Source organism: Apodemus sylvaticus, chromosome 4 (genome assembly GCF_947179515.1).
Source record: "Apodemus sylvaticus chromosome 4, mApoSyl1.1, whole genome shotgun sequence".
In the NCBI taxonomy this organism is placed as follows: domain Eukaryota; kingdom Metazoa; phylum Chordata; class Mammalia; order Rodentia; family Muridae; genus Apodemus; species Apodemus sylvaticus.
This window is the reverse complement of record NC_067475.1, coordinates 66,642,253-66,656,057: the sequence shown is the minus strand read 5'-3', so window position 1 is coordinate 66,656,057 and position 13,805 is coordinate 66,642,253. Positions and strand designations below refer to the sequence as shown.

Sequence of the window (13,805 nt, the reverse complement as noted above, 5' to 3'; positions counted from 1 at the left end):
GAGGGGGAGGAAGAGGGGGAGGAGGAAGGGTATGACTTGCATTTGTGATCCAGAAACTTCTTTGCATGCCAGTTCAGATAAGGAGGTATCTGGCAAATTGTTAGAGTTTTATTATTTCCTTGTAGGTCCAGGTGCCCCAGAGATGGACTGGACTCTGTGGGGGGTCAGGGGTAGACCATGACACCCCAACTTCCGGTCCTGGGGGTTCGGACAAAGCTGTTCTCACTCCCTCGTGTGCCTTCCCCCTGCTCCCTGCACTTTTCAGTGGTTAGAGTGTGAATGGTTGGGCCGGACAGCCGGGTTTGGGGCTTACACAGGACTCTGAATCTGACCCCAGCACCCATTGGCATGAGACCCTGCTCTGGCCCCCCCCCCCCTTGTCACAGCTGGGTGCATTTATCCTACCTTTGGGCCACTGGGGAGTCCCTGCTGTTCCACTGGCAGGCATCTTCCAGCCTGAGAGACTCTCATGGAAGATTCATTTCTTGGGGCTTAGAGCTCTGCCACGCAGAGGTGACATATTAAGCCAGTGACACTATGGCAATTTAATTCCGAGGACTTAGAGCTGGGAGTCACCTAAAGTCTACAGCCCCATTATTCCTGCGTCGGAGCCCATCTTTCTCTTTCCCAACAGCGGCCATGTGTCCTGCCCTGGTGGGAGCAGCTCTTTCTGTCCCTGTGCTCTGGATCCGGCTCCTCAAGGGCCCCTGCCACTCTCCCACATTAGCCTCCTTCTTGGCTTCTCTCCATGGGTATTTAAATAAGCTCAAGCCTTTCTCTTCCTAACTCAAGACAATACCAGGCCTTCTGGGGCCCTGCACCTCTGCAGAGACTGATTACCTCACTTCTCTCCTCTGCCAAACTTCTTATAAAAGAATTACTTATGAAGTTTGATAGACAGATGGGAGAGCTCGTAGATTTAAAGAAGACATATGTTTGTTGGAAAGAAAAGGCTGGACAGCCCCAGAAGTTGGTTGAGGTTTGGAAGGAAAAAAAAAGTGGAATGTTCCTGAAGACAGATCTCCTTGCTTCATTAATGGTACCTTAAAAAAAAAAAATCATGCTCTGTGATCTGTCCAGCAGGAGGATCCCTGTTCTGAGTAAGCTCGCTACAGTGGAGGAGACAGCTAAGGACTTAGTATATACCTATCTTCAGGCTGCTCACAGCTTCCCATAAACACTGCTACAGTATCAACGGGGGTGGGGTGGGGGGCAGTGGATGACTAAGGCTGAATGGACAGTAGAGGCTAGGGTCCTCAGATCATGAGAATCCCCATCCTTTGGGTACCTATCAGCAGTGTAAATTCTCAGAGGCTCGCCCAGCAAACTCTCTTAAAGCATCCTTCAATGTAGGCAGAGCTCAGTTGGTAGAGCACTTGCTTACCTAGCATTCAGGAAGCCTTGGGTTTGATTCCCAGCACGGATTAAGTGGTAGTATAGCCCTGCAATCGCAGCCCTGGGGAGATGGAGACGGGAGCATCAGGAGTTCAAGGTCATCCTTGGTTCCAAAGTTTGAAGCTAGCCTGAGCTACCTGAGATTCTGTCTATAAACTACAAGCATTGTGCCCTGCCAGCGATTCTGATGTTAGAGTTTGAGACCTACCAGTGGAGGCGGCTGCAGGTCAGACTCTGGGGCATTTGGCACTTGCATGAGGTAGAACAAAGGCAAGAGGCTGGATGCCCTAGAGAGTAAACCAGTACCCAGAGGCTGGAAGGCGCTTGCTACCTGAAGCGTAAAGGGTGGGGTGCTGGGGGGTGGAGATGGGGGGAGGGAGGGTCAGAGGAGCAGCCTATAGACATCCTGAAAAGCATCTTCAGGAAGCCCGGACTCCCAGCTATCCTCTGGAGAATCTAAAACCGTGTCTCCCCCTTCCCACACACCTTTAGTTCCTTTCTCTCCCCTCCCCTAACTGGCTTCCACCCCCACCACCCCTCCACCCCACCCCCACCCCACCCCTCCACCCTCCAGCCTCCCATCTCCAGAGGTGAGGCTCACTCCGTCCTTTGATCTCTCCGGCTCAGATCCAGGATAGCATCTCTTTCCATGCCTCTTTTCTCAGTATTTCCTCCTCAGAATCCACCCCCTCACTACAGCTACAGAGGAGAAATTATACACCACTCCTTTCAGAAACCATTCCTAGAGAGGTTACATGATTTGAACAAGTACCTACTCAAAACATCAGGGGAGCTACACCTGCCTTTCACATTCTGACAGTGCATGCCAGGAATTCATTCAGCGGGAATCAGAGGACTGCTTTTTTGGAGCAGGCTTTATGTGAAGTTATGCGGGAACCCAGTGGAAGGAAGGCTTGGTGCGGTGTGCCCGGAAGCAGCTCCCGGTGGGAAGTCCCTTCCAAAGCCCAGAGGAACCCTTTCAGGTGGTGCAGCTCTGTTTTCCTGTGGGATCTCCTCTGAAGCCTGAGCCTTCACCGGCACCTGTGGGCTGGCATTGCTAACACCCTATTCCCTGGAGCCACACCTCCCTCTGTGGGATGGGGGAGGGCATGAATTCACTTGCAGGAGGCTTGCTTTTTCTCTCAGAGGCTTTTGGGGAGAAGTCCCAGGTTTTCAAACACTCTTAGGTTAGTGTTTGCTCCCTTCCCTGGGCTGCCGGACCTGTAAATTGGTCACCACAGAACCATGCCACAGAGTCCTGAGAGGGCCAAGGGAGAAGTGCATTGTGGGTTCTACCAAAGTGTACACCGTGCTACCACTACAGAAATATCTGGATTGGTGTCCCCACTCCACTGTCCTCTTTGCACACCATCAGACTGTATTAAACGCTGTTAAGCAGTTCTCTCAAAATCCGGTCTTTATAAATGGCAGTGCGGTGTTTGGGGGGATAGAGGATGGCAATTCCTATCCCCCACCCCTGCTCACATCCTTGGGTTTCTTTCAGCCTCCATCTTCTGCTCTCTAAGTGGCTTTCTGTCCTAGCTTGCTCTCTACAGCTCCGAGAAACGCAACAAAGGGAAGCAACCCAGGAAGAACTTTATCTCATCAAAGAAGAACCCAGGTTTATTCTTACATGATGGACTAGTCCATCATGACGGGAAGTCAGGGCAGGAGCTGAGGCAGAGGCCAAGGAGGAACTCTGCTTATTATAAGCTTGCTCGTGGCGCATGTTCTCAGAGTGATTTCTTACACCACGCAGGACCACCAGCCCAGGGATGACACCATCTCCAGTGGGCTCACTTCAGTCCTTAATCAAGAAAATGCAAGCTGGGCTTGGTAGCACCTGCCTTTATTCCCCGCACTCAGAGGCTGAGGCTGGAGGATCTCAGTGAGTCCAAAGTAGCCTGGTCTCCATGGTGAGTTCCAGGCCAGCCAGGGATACACAGTGACACTCTCCCCAAAAGGGCCACTCTCAGCCTGTGAGCACCAACCCGGCCTCTAGCCTCTTAGAACATGCTCACAATCCGGCCGGCCAGCGTCCTCACACTGAATACCAGACATGGCCTTGTGCCACAGCTTCACTAATGAGCTCTTGTAAGTAAAGGAGGAGTTTGTATTCAGGTGTGGAGTTGCAGGATTGTGATTCCAGCATTTGAGATGGAGATGGATAGATGCAAAGGTGAATTCAGAGCCAATCTGGACTTCACAGCAAGTTCAAGGATAGTCTTCCCAAAATGAAATCTCATTCCAGAAAAGCAATACAGTGGGACAGTAGCATAGTGGTGCAGGGACCTGGGTTTGTTCTTTGGTAAAACACACACTCACACAAGCACAAACACAGAGACATACACACATGCACACAGTCGTGCATCCTTGAGTGTACACATGCACATAGATACACATGCATGCACACACACACAGACTTGTATGCATGCACGCACATACAAGTCTGTAAATGAATGTTGTATGTATAAGGGTGAACAAATGAAGTGATGTCTTCTTTGCTTAACTGGATCCTTGCAGTTAGCTGTTTGCGGGTATAACCATAAACAATCCTGCCTTAGTATCTAATGGATTCTCTCAGCAAGAGATCGTAAGCCCAAGAACCAGGGCCTCCGCCAGCCTTCCCTTTTCTCACCCGGCTCTTGCCAGCGCTGGGAAACGGAGCAGACCAGTAAATACTTCTTGAAGAATTGCACCCGCCCCTCTGACCAGGCGTGGAAGTAGCTGTACTGAAGAAATTGGTCTGGTGCATTAACAACCAGTTCGAGCCGGCTTCACGGCGCTGCTTTCTCCTGTTTGCTCTTACTCAAGTCTCGAGTCTGTTTCTATAGCCTGCGGCTACGCTGAACGCGACGACCGTCAGCGGCTCCCACTCGCTCATTCAACTCACGCCAGCAGCAGTTTTCCTGGGGAGCTTTCCTTCCCTCCGCCCCCACCGCCTGCGCCTGCGCCTGCGCCAATCTGGAAGGCAAATCCCTGGCTTTGTCATCATCCTGCAAGGCTGGAAAGGTCGCAATGACTCCAGACATAACGGGATGGCCTGCATTTTAGTGTGAGCTGGCATTCAGCTGCTTGAGAGGCAGCTGCTGAAAAGTATTCTCTACATTTGAAACTAATACTGCTCGGTTCCAGTTTACCAGAGCAGGCTGAAGTGTGGTAGTTGAGACGATTAGGAGTCAACATGACATGCAGAGCCTGTACATTCTTACAATAGTGACACTAGCTAAAATACATAGCCAGGTATATTTTTATGTATGTGAGAGTTTTGTCTGCATGTATGCCCGTGTGCTGTGCATGCCTTGCTCCCACAGTGGTTAGAAGGTGGCACTGGACACCCTGGAACTGGAGTTAGACGTGGTTGTGGTCTACCACATGGGATCCTCTGTAGAAGCAGCAAGGGCCCTAACTACTGAGTTACCTCTCCAGCCCCAGATATGTGGGGTTTTTTTTTCCTTTTTGTTTTGATTCTTTGTTGTTGCAATTGTTTTTGAGACAGGATCTCACTGTGTAGCCCTGATTGGCCTGGAACTCTCTATGTAGCTCAGGCTGGCCTTGAACTCACAGAGATCTGCCTGTTCCTGTTTCTCAGGATTAAAGGTGTGGGACACCATATTCAGTCAGCTATGGCTTTATGTATTTTAGTTATAGTAAAGTGTTTTAAGCCTCAATGCAACCTCTTAGGGTAAATGTGCTGTCAGGGTTGCCATGTTACCAATAAGGAAACAGAAAGATTATCTACCTTGTTAAAGAGATGGGAAATGGCCGAATCCTAGCATTTAAATATTTTTTGTGTATGTGTGTGATCATGGCTTGCTCATGCTGTGGTATGTGTGGTAGGAGCGCAGCTTGGGGGGATCTGCTTCTCTTCTTCTACTGCAGGTGACAGAGATCGAACACAAGTCCTTATTCACAGCAAATGACTTAACTTGCTGAGCCACCCCACAGCCCCTGAACCCCACTTCAGTGCAGCCAGGCGGGCTCCAGGGTCCCGGCTCTTTAGCATTGTGGCTCTTGGCCTTTGGAGTGCGACAGGACTATTCTGGCTTTATGCATTTATTGATTTATCCACAGATATATTTGAAGATACATCACGAGTCTCTAGAATATCTACTTCTGTGATTAAGGCAAACAAAGCCCTTGCCTTTCTGGTGTTCTGTTGTAGATGAGGAAACTGAGGTTGGAGAGAAGATAAGTGCTTGTCCAATAAGGATCAGCCACTCTGTAAACAGCGGCTCTGGGTCCCTCAGTCCTGATTCCAAAGCCAGGGTTCCAAATCGGCACCTCTACTGTCTGTGAAGACAGGCCAAAGGGAGGCGTGAGGGTGCTGGAGGCGGCAACGGGAACTGCCCTGACACGGAGGCGTGCCTAGCAGTTCCTGCTGCTGTCCCTCACCTCCTCATTCCTGAGGACCTCTCTCCTCCTTTCCAATGCCTTCCCCTGCACAAGGTAGAATTTACCTTTGATAAGGGCATTCAGGACCAGCAGGATCTCTGAGAGCATCAAGTCTACCACAGCCATCACTGACTCTGTGGATTGCCGAACACATCTCTGACTGACTGAGCACTTTGTTAACAGCACCCAAACTGCTTGGTCACTCTCCTTTCTACATTCTCCCATCCACTCCCACCCACCCACCCACCCACCCATCCATATCTGTCTGTCTGTCTGTCTATCTATCTATCTATCTATCTATCTATCTATCTATCTAATTCAAGGCTTCAGTTTCTTCACAAGGGGAAACTTCTGTCTTGCCTTCCTCTCTCACACACTGCTCCCTTCCGTGGGTTGGGCAGGGTGGGTCTTGCACCCCCTCTTTTTCTCTAAATTCAGTGGCCTGGCTCCTCTAGGATTCAACCCTCCACATTTCTCAAACCCTCAGCCCCATGGTTGCCGTAGAAACCCCCACGGTTCTGGTGGTCATGTGTTGGCAACTCTACCAGGTCTATGTGCAGCAGCAGTCAGTCCCCACGTTGTCAGGACCAAGCCAGATGGCTGCCTACCCTTCTGAGTGGGAGCCTTTGAGGAAGACAGGAAGGATGGGGCCCAATGGTCTGTCTCCCCCGCCTGTCAGCAGGGAATTCCCCAACAAGAGCTGGGATTGGAACCTGAAAAAGCAGATGTGGGCAGGAGACCCCCACAAAGTGCAGAAGGCAGGCTGAAGGTTTCTGCCCCCCTTTTTTCTCTGTCTGTTTCTTTGTCTCTCCTCTGTCCCTCTCTGTCTCTCTCCCTCTTCTCTCTTCCCCTCTACCCTTCTCCATCTCTTCCTCTCTCTGCTTCCTCTTTCTCCTCTCCCCCTCCCCCTTTTCCTCTCCATCCCACCCTCTCCAGTCCTAGCCTAGGACTTGACAGATGTCTGAGGAGATTGGTAGTTTTTGCCTTCAGTAAAGTGTCCCCATACCACACATATGTGCGTTAACTCTGGGGGAGCTAAACCAACATTCCTGACCCCACAATGTATTAACTAACAACCTAGACCAAGTAACTCCTTGTTACTTAAAGAAAAAGAACATTGGCCATGAGTACCAGAAGGCATGGGCAATTGACTCAACAAAAAGGCAATGCATATGCCTGGCACACCGACCTTGAGCCACACCACAAGGTTCTTAGAAATACCTTCATAGGTGGCACCAGAAATCCTGGGTTCAATTCCTGCATCCTGTTATTGCGGTGTAGCCTTAAAGGAGTCTCTCCATTTTTAGACATCTGCTTCCTTCTCTGTGAAATGAGAACACTAATTCATTTTTCACTTAAAAAAGTGTGTGTATGTGTGTGAGCATATATGTGTCAGATAAGATACTGTATGTGAAAGCACGTGTAACAGTTTAGTGTGAAACATTACTAGTTTTATGTAAATAGGAACAAGACCTAGACGCAATCTCTTCTCTTACAGCTCAACTTAAAAAAAAACTGGTTTAAAGAAATTTAAAGTGTGTATGCGTGTGTGTTTGTGTGTGTGTGTTTGTGTGTCTGTGTGTGTCTGTGTGTCTGTGTCTCGGGGCAGGGGGGAGGTGCACACGGAGGCTGGAGTTGAGTATCAGTTCTGCAGAGCTGGGGTTGTAGGCGGTTTGAGCTGCTTAAGCTGAGACTGTCACTCTGGCCCTCTGAGGTGCTTTCACCAGTCCCCAGGCTCAGCTTTTGACTGAGTCTGGTTAATTTGAATTTTCCCCAGAAAGAAACTTTGCTTGGGGAATGATCTGAGGATGTAGCTAGGTGCTTGCCTAGTGGGCATGAAGTCCCAGCATCAAACTGCACAATCCGGGTATGAGGGTGCACACCTGTAACCCTAGCATCCAGGAGGTAGAAACAGATCAGGAGCTCAAGGCCATTCTCTGCTATGTAGGAAGCTTGAGTTCAACTGGAGATACATGAAATCCTGTCTCAAAATAAAATAAAATTAAAAACAAATAAGCCAAGGGTACAGGCTTACTGGAGAAGAGAACCTTCTTCTGAAACCATATTTTCCCTTCCACATGGTTCCAAGGAGCTTCCAGGAAAGAGCCTGAGCAGCCAGTCCCTAACCCTACAGCAGAGGTTCTCGATCTTTCTAACGCTGTGACCCTTTAATACAGTTCCTCATGGTGTGGTGACCCCAACCATAATATTATTCCGCTGCTACTTCATAACTGTAATTTTGCTACTGTTATGAATTGTGATGTAAATATCTCATGTGCACCTGTGACCCACCAAGGGGTCTTGACCCGTAGGTTGAGAACACTCACTGCCTTATAATAGGTAAGCCTTTGACATTGAAAAGTGTGTATTTGGTGCTTCCCTAATATTGGAGTGGTAAGGGGAAGTTGTTAACTTTTTTCACTGTTGCAACAAGATACCCAACAAATGCAATTTAAAAGAGAAAGAAAGAAAGAAAGAAAGAAAGAAAGAAAGAGAGAAAGAGAAAGAGAAAGAGAAAGAGAAAGAAAGAGAAAGAGAAAGAGAAAGAGAAAGAGAAAGAAAGGAAGGGCTGGAGAGATGGCTCAGCAGCTACAGATGTTGCTCTTCCAAAGGACCAGAGTTCACCTGTTAGTTGGCTCACAACTACTTGTAACTCCAGGACCTAAGACTCTAATACCCATTTCCAACCTCCAAGTGTACACAGGCCATGCATGCAAATAAAATTAATAAGAATCAATCTTTAGAAAATAGATTAAGTTGTGGAAACATCAATGACCACAGTCATGCTCATTGAGTTCTTTCTTAGGGTAAGGGGATGTTGAGACAGGCTTGCTCTGTGTAGCCCTGGCTGACCTGGAACTCACTATGTAGATCAGGCTGGCCTTGAACTCAGAAATCCGCCTGCCTCTGCCTCCTAAGTAATGAGATTAAATGTGTGCACCACCATCACCTGGCTTCATCTATTACTTATTTTTGTTTTTTTGTTTTTTGAGACAGGGTTTCTCTGTGTAGCCCTGGCTATCCTGGAATTCACTGTGTAGACCAGGTTGGCTTCGAACTCAGAAATCCACCTGCCTTTGCCTCCTAAATGCTGGGATTAAAGATGTGTGCCACCATTGCCTGGCTAAATTGGTATTTTTCTTTCTTTTTTTATTTAAAGATTTATTTTTTATTATTATATGTAAGTACACTGTAGCTGTCTTTAGACACACCAGAAGACAGCATCATATCTCATTATGGATGGTTTTAAGACACCGTGTGGTTGCTGGGATTTGAACTCAGGACCTTCAGGAGAGCAGTCAGTGCTCTTAACCACTGAGCCATCTCACCAGGCCTTCATCTACTTCTTAACAAAACACAAGAGGTAAGAAACTAGAATCACCCAAGCTAGAAAACCCTGAGAAGTGGTTAGATCTTGGGGGAAGCTTGAGAAAAATGGAGAGGCCTCTCAGAGTCACGACTGGCAGAATGAGGGAGTTCAATCCCTGGAGAAATCATGAAGCAGGGCATAAAAGAACCAGAGAGTGAGTGGATGAAGATGTTTGCCCTTCGTTCCTTTGGCTAGCTGTCAAGGGCGATGTATTCTGGCTATGGATGTATAGATCGTTCCCATTGTGTGGTGACACCCATGCCTGCTAAGGTCTCTAAGCTGCTCCCTTTGCTAGAACAAGAACTCTCCAGTGGGGTGACTTGTGTTTCCCTTCTCACCACAAACACTGTCAGCTCGTGCTGTGGCCAGTGACTGATGGTTGGAACAGGAAAGAACCAAACCTCATTTGTTCTATGACTTCAGCTGGGGCATATCTGGTCTGATCTGAGCTTGAGAGCCCTTCCTAAGATTTGGATGAGGCTGGACCCTTGCCCAGTCCTGTGTCCCTTATTTCTACCTAGTCTGTCTGGGAGCGTCCACTAATAAATCACTGTTGAGTAGACCCAGGGTATTGCGGAATCAATCAGGCAGCCTCCTCCCCTGAAAAGCACGCAGGCAGTCATAGTGTCCAGCAATAGTGGCACAGACTGAAGACACACCGTGCTCTGGAATGGGGGTGCTTTATCATGTGTTCCGTGGAGGTGAGACCTGGAGTGTGTCTAAGGTTGGTTAGGGTCCTGTTTCTCAACTTGTAGGTCTCAATTCCCCTTGGGGGGTCGCATAGCAGATAGCCCGCACATCAGATATTTACATTACAATCCATGACAGTAGCAAGACTGCAGAAATGAAGTCGCAATGAAATAATTTTATGACTGGGGGACACCACAACACGAGGAACTGTATTAAAAGGTCATGGCGTCAGGACGGGTAGGAAAAAAAGGTGGGCAAAAGGTGAGGAAAGGGATTTGCAAGGCAGAGTGAAAGAAAAAATCAAATCTAGATGGATGATACTGAGGTACAGCTCCCCAGATTGCTTAATGAAGCCAGGGGCATCAGTGGCAAGAAGAGAGCGGCTTAATGTGGTGAAGGTGATGAAAGGCTCACGACCTATTCCCAGGCTGGCACTGTATCACCAAGCAAAGGAAAAATAATGAAGAGCTTTAAGTAGAAATTACACAATAAGACTTTAATTAAAAATAAAAAGCCCGCTCTTGGGCCCGTGGCGCCGGCAAGATGGGCAAGTGTCGTGGTCTCCGTACTGCCCGGAAGCTCCGCAGTCACCGACGGGACCAGAAGTGGCATGATAAACAGTACAAGAAAGCCCACTTGGGCACAGCCCTGAAGGCCAATCCGTTTGGGGGTGCCTCTCATGCAAAGGGAATTGTGCTGGAAAAAGTAGGGGTTGAGGCCAAGCAGCCTAATTCTGCCATCAGGAAATGTGTCCGGGTGCAGCTCATTAAGAACGACAAGAAGATCACAGCGTTTGTGCCCAATGACGGCTGTTTGAACTTCATTGAGGAAAACGATGAAGTTCTGGTTGCTGGATTTGGTCGGAAAGGTCATGCTGTAGGTGATATCCCCGGAGTCCGCTTTAAGGTGGTGAAAGTGGCCAATGTGTCTCTTTTGGCTCTATACAAAGGCAAGAAGGAACGACCAAGATCATAAAATTGACAATGGAAACACAGTAATAAATTTTCATATTCTGAAAAAAAATAAATAAAAAACCCAAGTGTCATAGGCAGAAGGAAGCCAAAGGGAAAGATAGACAGAAGGACCTAGCATTGGCTAACGTCTCCAGGGTGGTGTACTGTTAAGCTACTGTCTTAGTCAGGGTTTCTATTCCTGCACAAACATCATGACCAAGAAGCAAGTTGGGGAGGAAAGGGTTTATTGAGCTTACACTTCCATGTTGCAGTTTATCACTAAAGGAAGTCAGGACTGGAACTCAAGCAGGATTGGAAGCAGGAGCTGATGCAGAGGCCATGGAGGGATGTTTCTTACTGGCTTGCTTCCCCTGGCTTGCTCAGCCTCCTCTCTTATAGAACCCAAGAGCACCAGCCCAAAGGTAGAACCACCCACAAGGGGCCCTCCCCACTTGATCACTAATTGAGAAAATGCCCCACAGCTGGATCTCATGGAGGCACTTCCCCAACTGAAGCTCCTTTCTCTGTGATAACTCCAGCCTGTGTCAAGTTGACACACGAAACTAGCCAGTACAATTGACCCCTTGTCAACTTGACACACAAACACATCACTATTAAGCCTCAACCCTTACTTTCTTATTCATCCCCAAGATCTAAATTACTTTAAAAGTCCCACAGTCTTTACATATTAAAAGTTCAATCACCTTAAAATATCCAATATCTTTAAAATTCAAAGTCTTTTAAAAATTCAAAGTCTCTCAACTGTGGGCTCCACTAAAATACTTTCTTCCTTCAAGAGGGAAGCGTAACAGGACACAGTCACAACCAAAAGCAAAACTCAAACTCCAGTGGTTCAATGTCTGGGATCCAACTCATGATATTCTGGGCTCCTCCAAGGGCGTGGGTCACTTCTCCAGCTCTGCCCTTTGTAGCACACAGCTTGTCTTCTAGGCTCCAGCTGCCTGTATTCCACTGCTGCTGCTGTTCTTGGTGGTCATCACATGGTACTGGCATCTCCAAAACACTGCTATCTTCCACTGTAATTAGGCTTCACCAATAGCCTCTCATAGGCTCTCATCAGGGTGACAAGCCTCTGCTTCTATGCATGACCCCTTCAAGTCCTGGGCCATCAATTGCAACTAAAGCTGCACCCTCACCAATGGCCTTCTGTGACCTCTCACTGTGCCAAGAGCCTCAGCTGCTCTTCATGACCCCTTCATGCCTTCAAAACCAGTACCATCTGGGTGACTCTTACACAGTACCAAGTCCAGTCACAGCACAAAATACAACTGTGGATATCTCTGGAACACACTCTCTGTGCTCTCAGAAAACACTTCCAAGAAGATTTCATCTCAGTGATGCTGGTCTCTTCTTAATCACCACTAATTTCTTAGCTCCAGCTAACCAGCATCAATAGGCCCGGTAACACAAAGGTTTGCTTTAGTGGTTCTGGTATCTTGTTACTTATAGCTGATTCTTCAGCCCCAGCTAACCAAAACCACAGAATCTTCACAATCAAAACATGGCCACTTTAAGAGTCTTTAATCTTCCCTATGAAATTTCACAAGCCAGGCCTCCATCTTCTGCACTGTTCGTAACATTGTCTTCCAAGCTCCTACAGAACTTTTCACAGCTTTTCTAGCTCAAAGTTCCAAAGTTCTTCCACAGTCCTCCCCAAAACATGGTCAGGTTGTTACAGGAATACCCCACTATGCTGGTACCAATTTGTCTTAGTCAGGGTTTCTATTCCTGACAAACTTCATGACCAAGAAGCAAGTTGGGGAGGAAAGGGTTTATTGAGTTTACACTTCCATGTTGCAGTTTATCACTAAAGGAAGTCAGGACTGGAACTCAAGCATGATTGGAAGCAGGAGCTGATACAGAGGCCATGGAGGGATGTTACTTACTGGCTTGCTTCCCCTGGCTTGCTCAGCCTGCTCTCTTATAGAACCCAAGAGCACCAGCCCAAAGGTAGAACCACCCACAAGGGGCCCTCCCCACTTGATCACTAATTGAGAAATTGCCCCACAGCTGGATCTCATGGAGGCACTTCCCTAACTGAAGCTCCTTTCTCTGTGATAACTCCAGCCTGTGTCAAGTTGACACATGAAACTAGCCAGTACAGCTACCATACTAGCATTAGGAAGAAACCAAATTGTCAGCTATGAAGCTCACCAGCCCGGATGGTTCTTTCTAACTTTCAACTTCCTGACTAGAGTAGGATGGACACCAAGGGAGCTAATGACTGAAGGGAGTCTTGCTATGTTTTGCAACTGTTGGCATGCTGGGAGTGTCACTAGAATGACGTTACCCCTGTGATCTGAATTAGAGCAACAGTTGTGGAAATGGAAAAACAGATGAATCAAGACTCGTCAGAAGGGGAACTGAAGGGTATGATGTCTGCTCGAAGTGGGAATAAAAGAAAGTGAAGCAGCAGGAATTTCTGTTCTGGCCATGGATAACCTGAGACTTTGCAAGGAGGAAGACACGATTACTGACTAGAAGCCACCTTCAGTTCCTGACCATTGAGTTTGAAGAGCTGGGGAGGTGTAAAGGGTTCAGCTGCCAGGCAAGTTCTGTGCATGGGAGCCTGAAGTTCTGAGGCTGAGGTCTGAGGGAGGCAGAGAAGGAAGAATGGGGGAGAGAACTGGGGCTGGTGTACTGAGCTCAGAAAGGACCGGGAGCTGTGCTGGGCCCAAGGAGCAAAGGTGAGGACAGAACTCGACTCTCTGACTCAGGGGATTCGCCTTCTTAGAGCAAGCAGGTAATCAGATTATTAGAATACAGTGGATACGTTTGCACTGAAGCCATCCTGCGAGTCACAGAAATTGAGGGAACCTAGGATACAACAAGGACTCTGTAGGTCAGAGATAAATAGAGATGGCCTGCAGATTGGAAAAGGACAGAGATGAAAAGGATGGACCAGCTGGGAAAGGAGAAAGGATGTCTTGCTTGCTTTTTTAGTTTTGGTTTTACGAGCCAGGATATCTCACATTGTATAG

General features: G+C 47.9%; 1 protein-coding gene across 1 annotated transcript; it reads left to right on the top strand.

The window, feature by feature from the left end:
* Nucleotides 1–10,366: 10,366 nt before the first annotated feature.
* On the top strand, nucleotides 10,367–10,866 carry LOC127682186 (40S ribosomal protein S23-like). Its single transcript, XM_052178578.1, has one exon. The coding sequence runs from the start codon at nucleotides 10,394–10,396 to the stop codon at nucleotides 10,823–10,825; it is 432 nt and encodes a 143-aa protein (XP_052034538.1). The 5' UTR covers nucleotides 10,367–10,393; the 3' UTR covers nucleotides 10,826–10,866.
* Nucleotides 10,867–13,805: the final 2,939 nt, after the last annotated feature.

What these genes read in the sequence shown, in the direction of transcription:
- LOC127682186 (XM_052178578.1), top strand. Translation starts at nt 10,394, where the DNA reads ATGGGCAAGTGTCGTGGTCTCCGTACTGCCCGGAAGCTCCGCAGTCAC.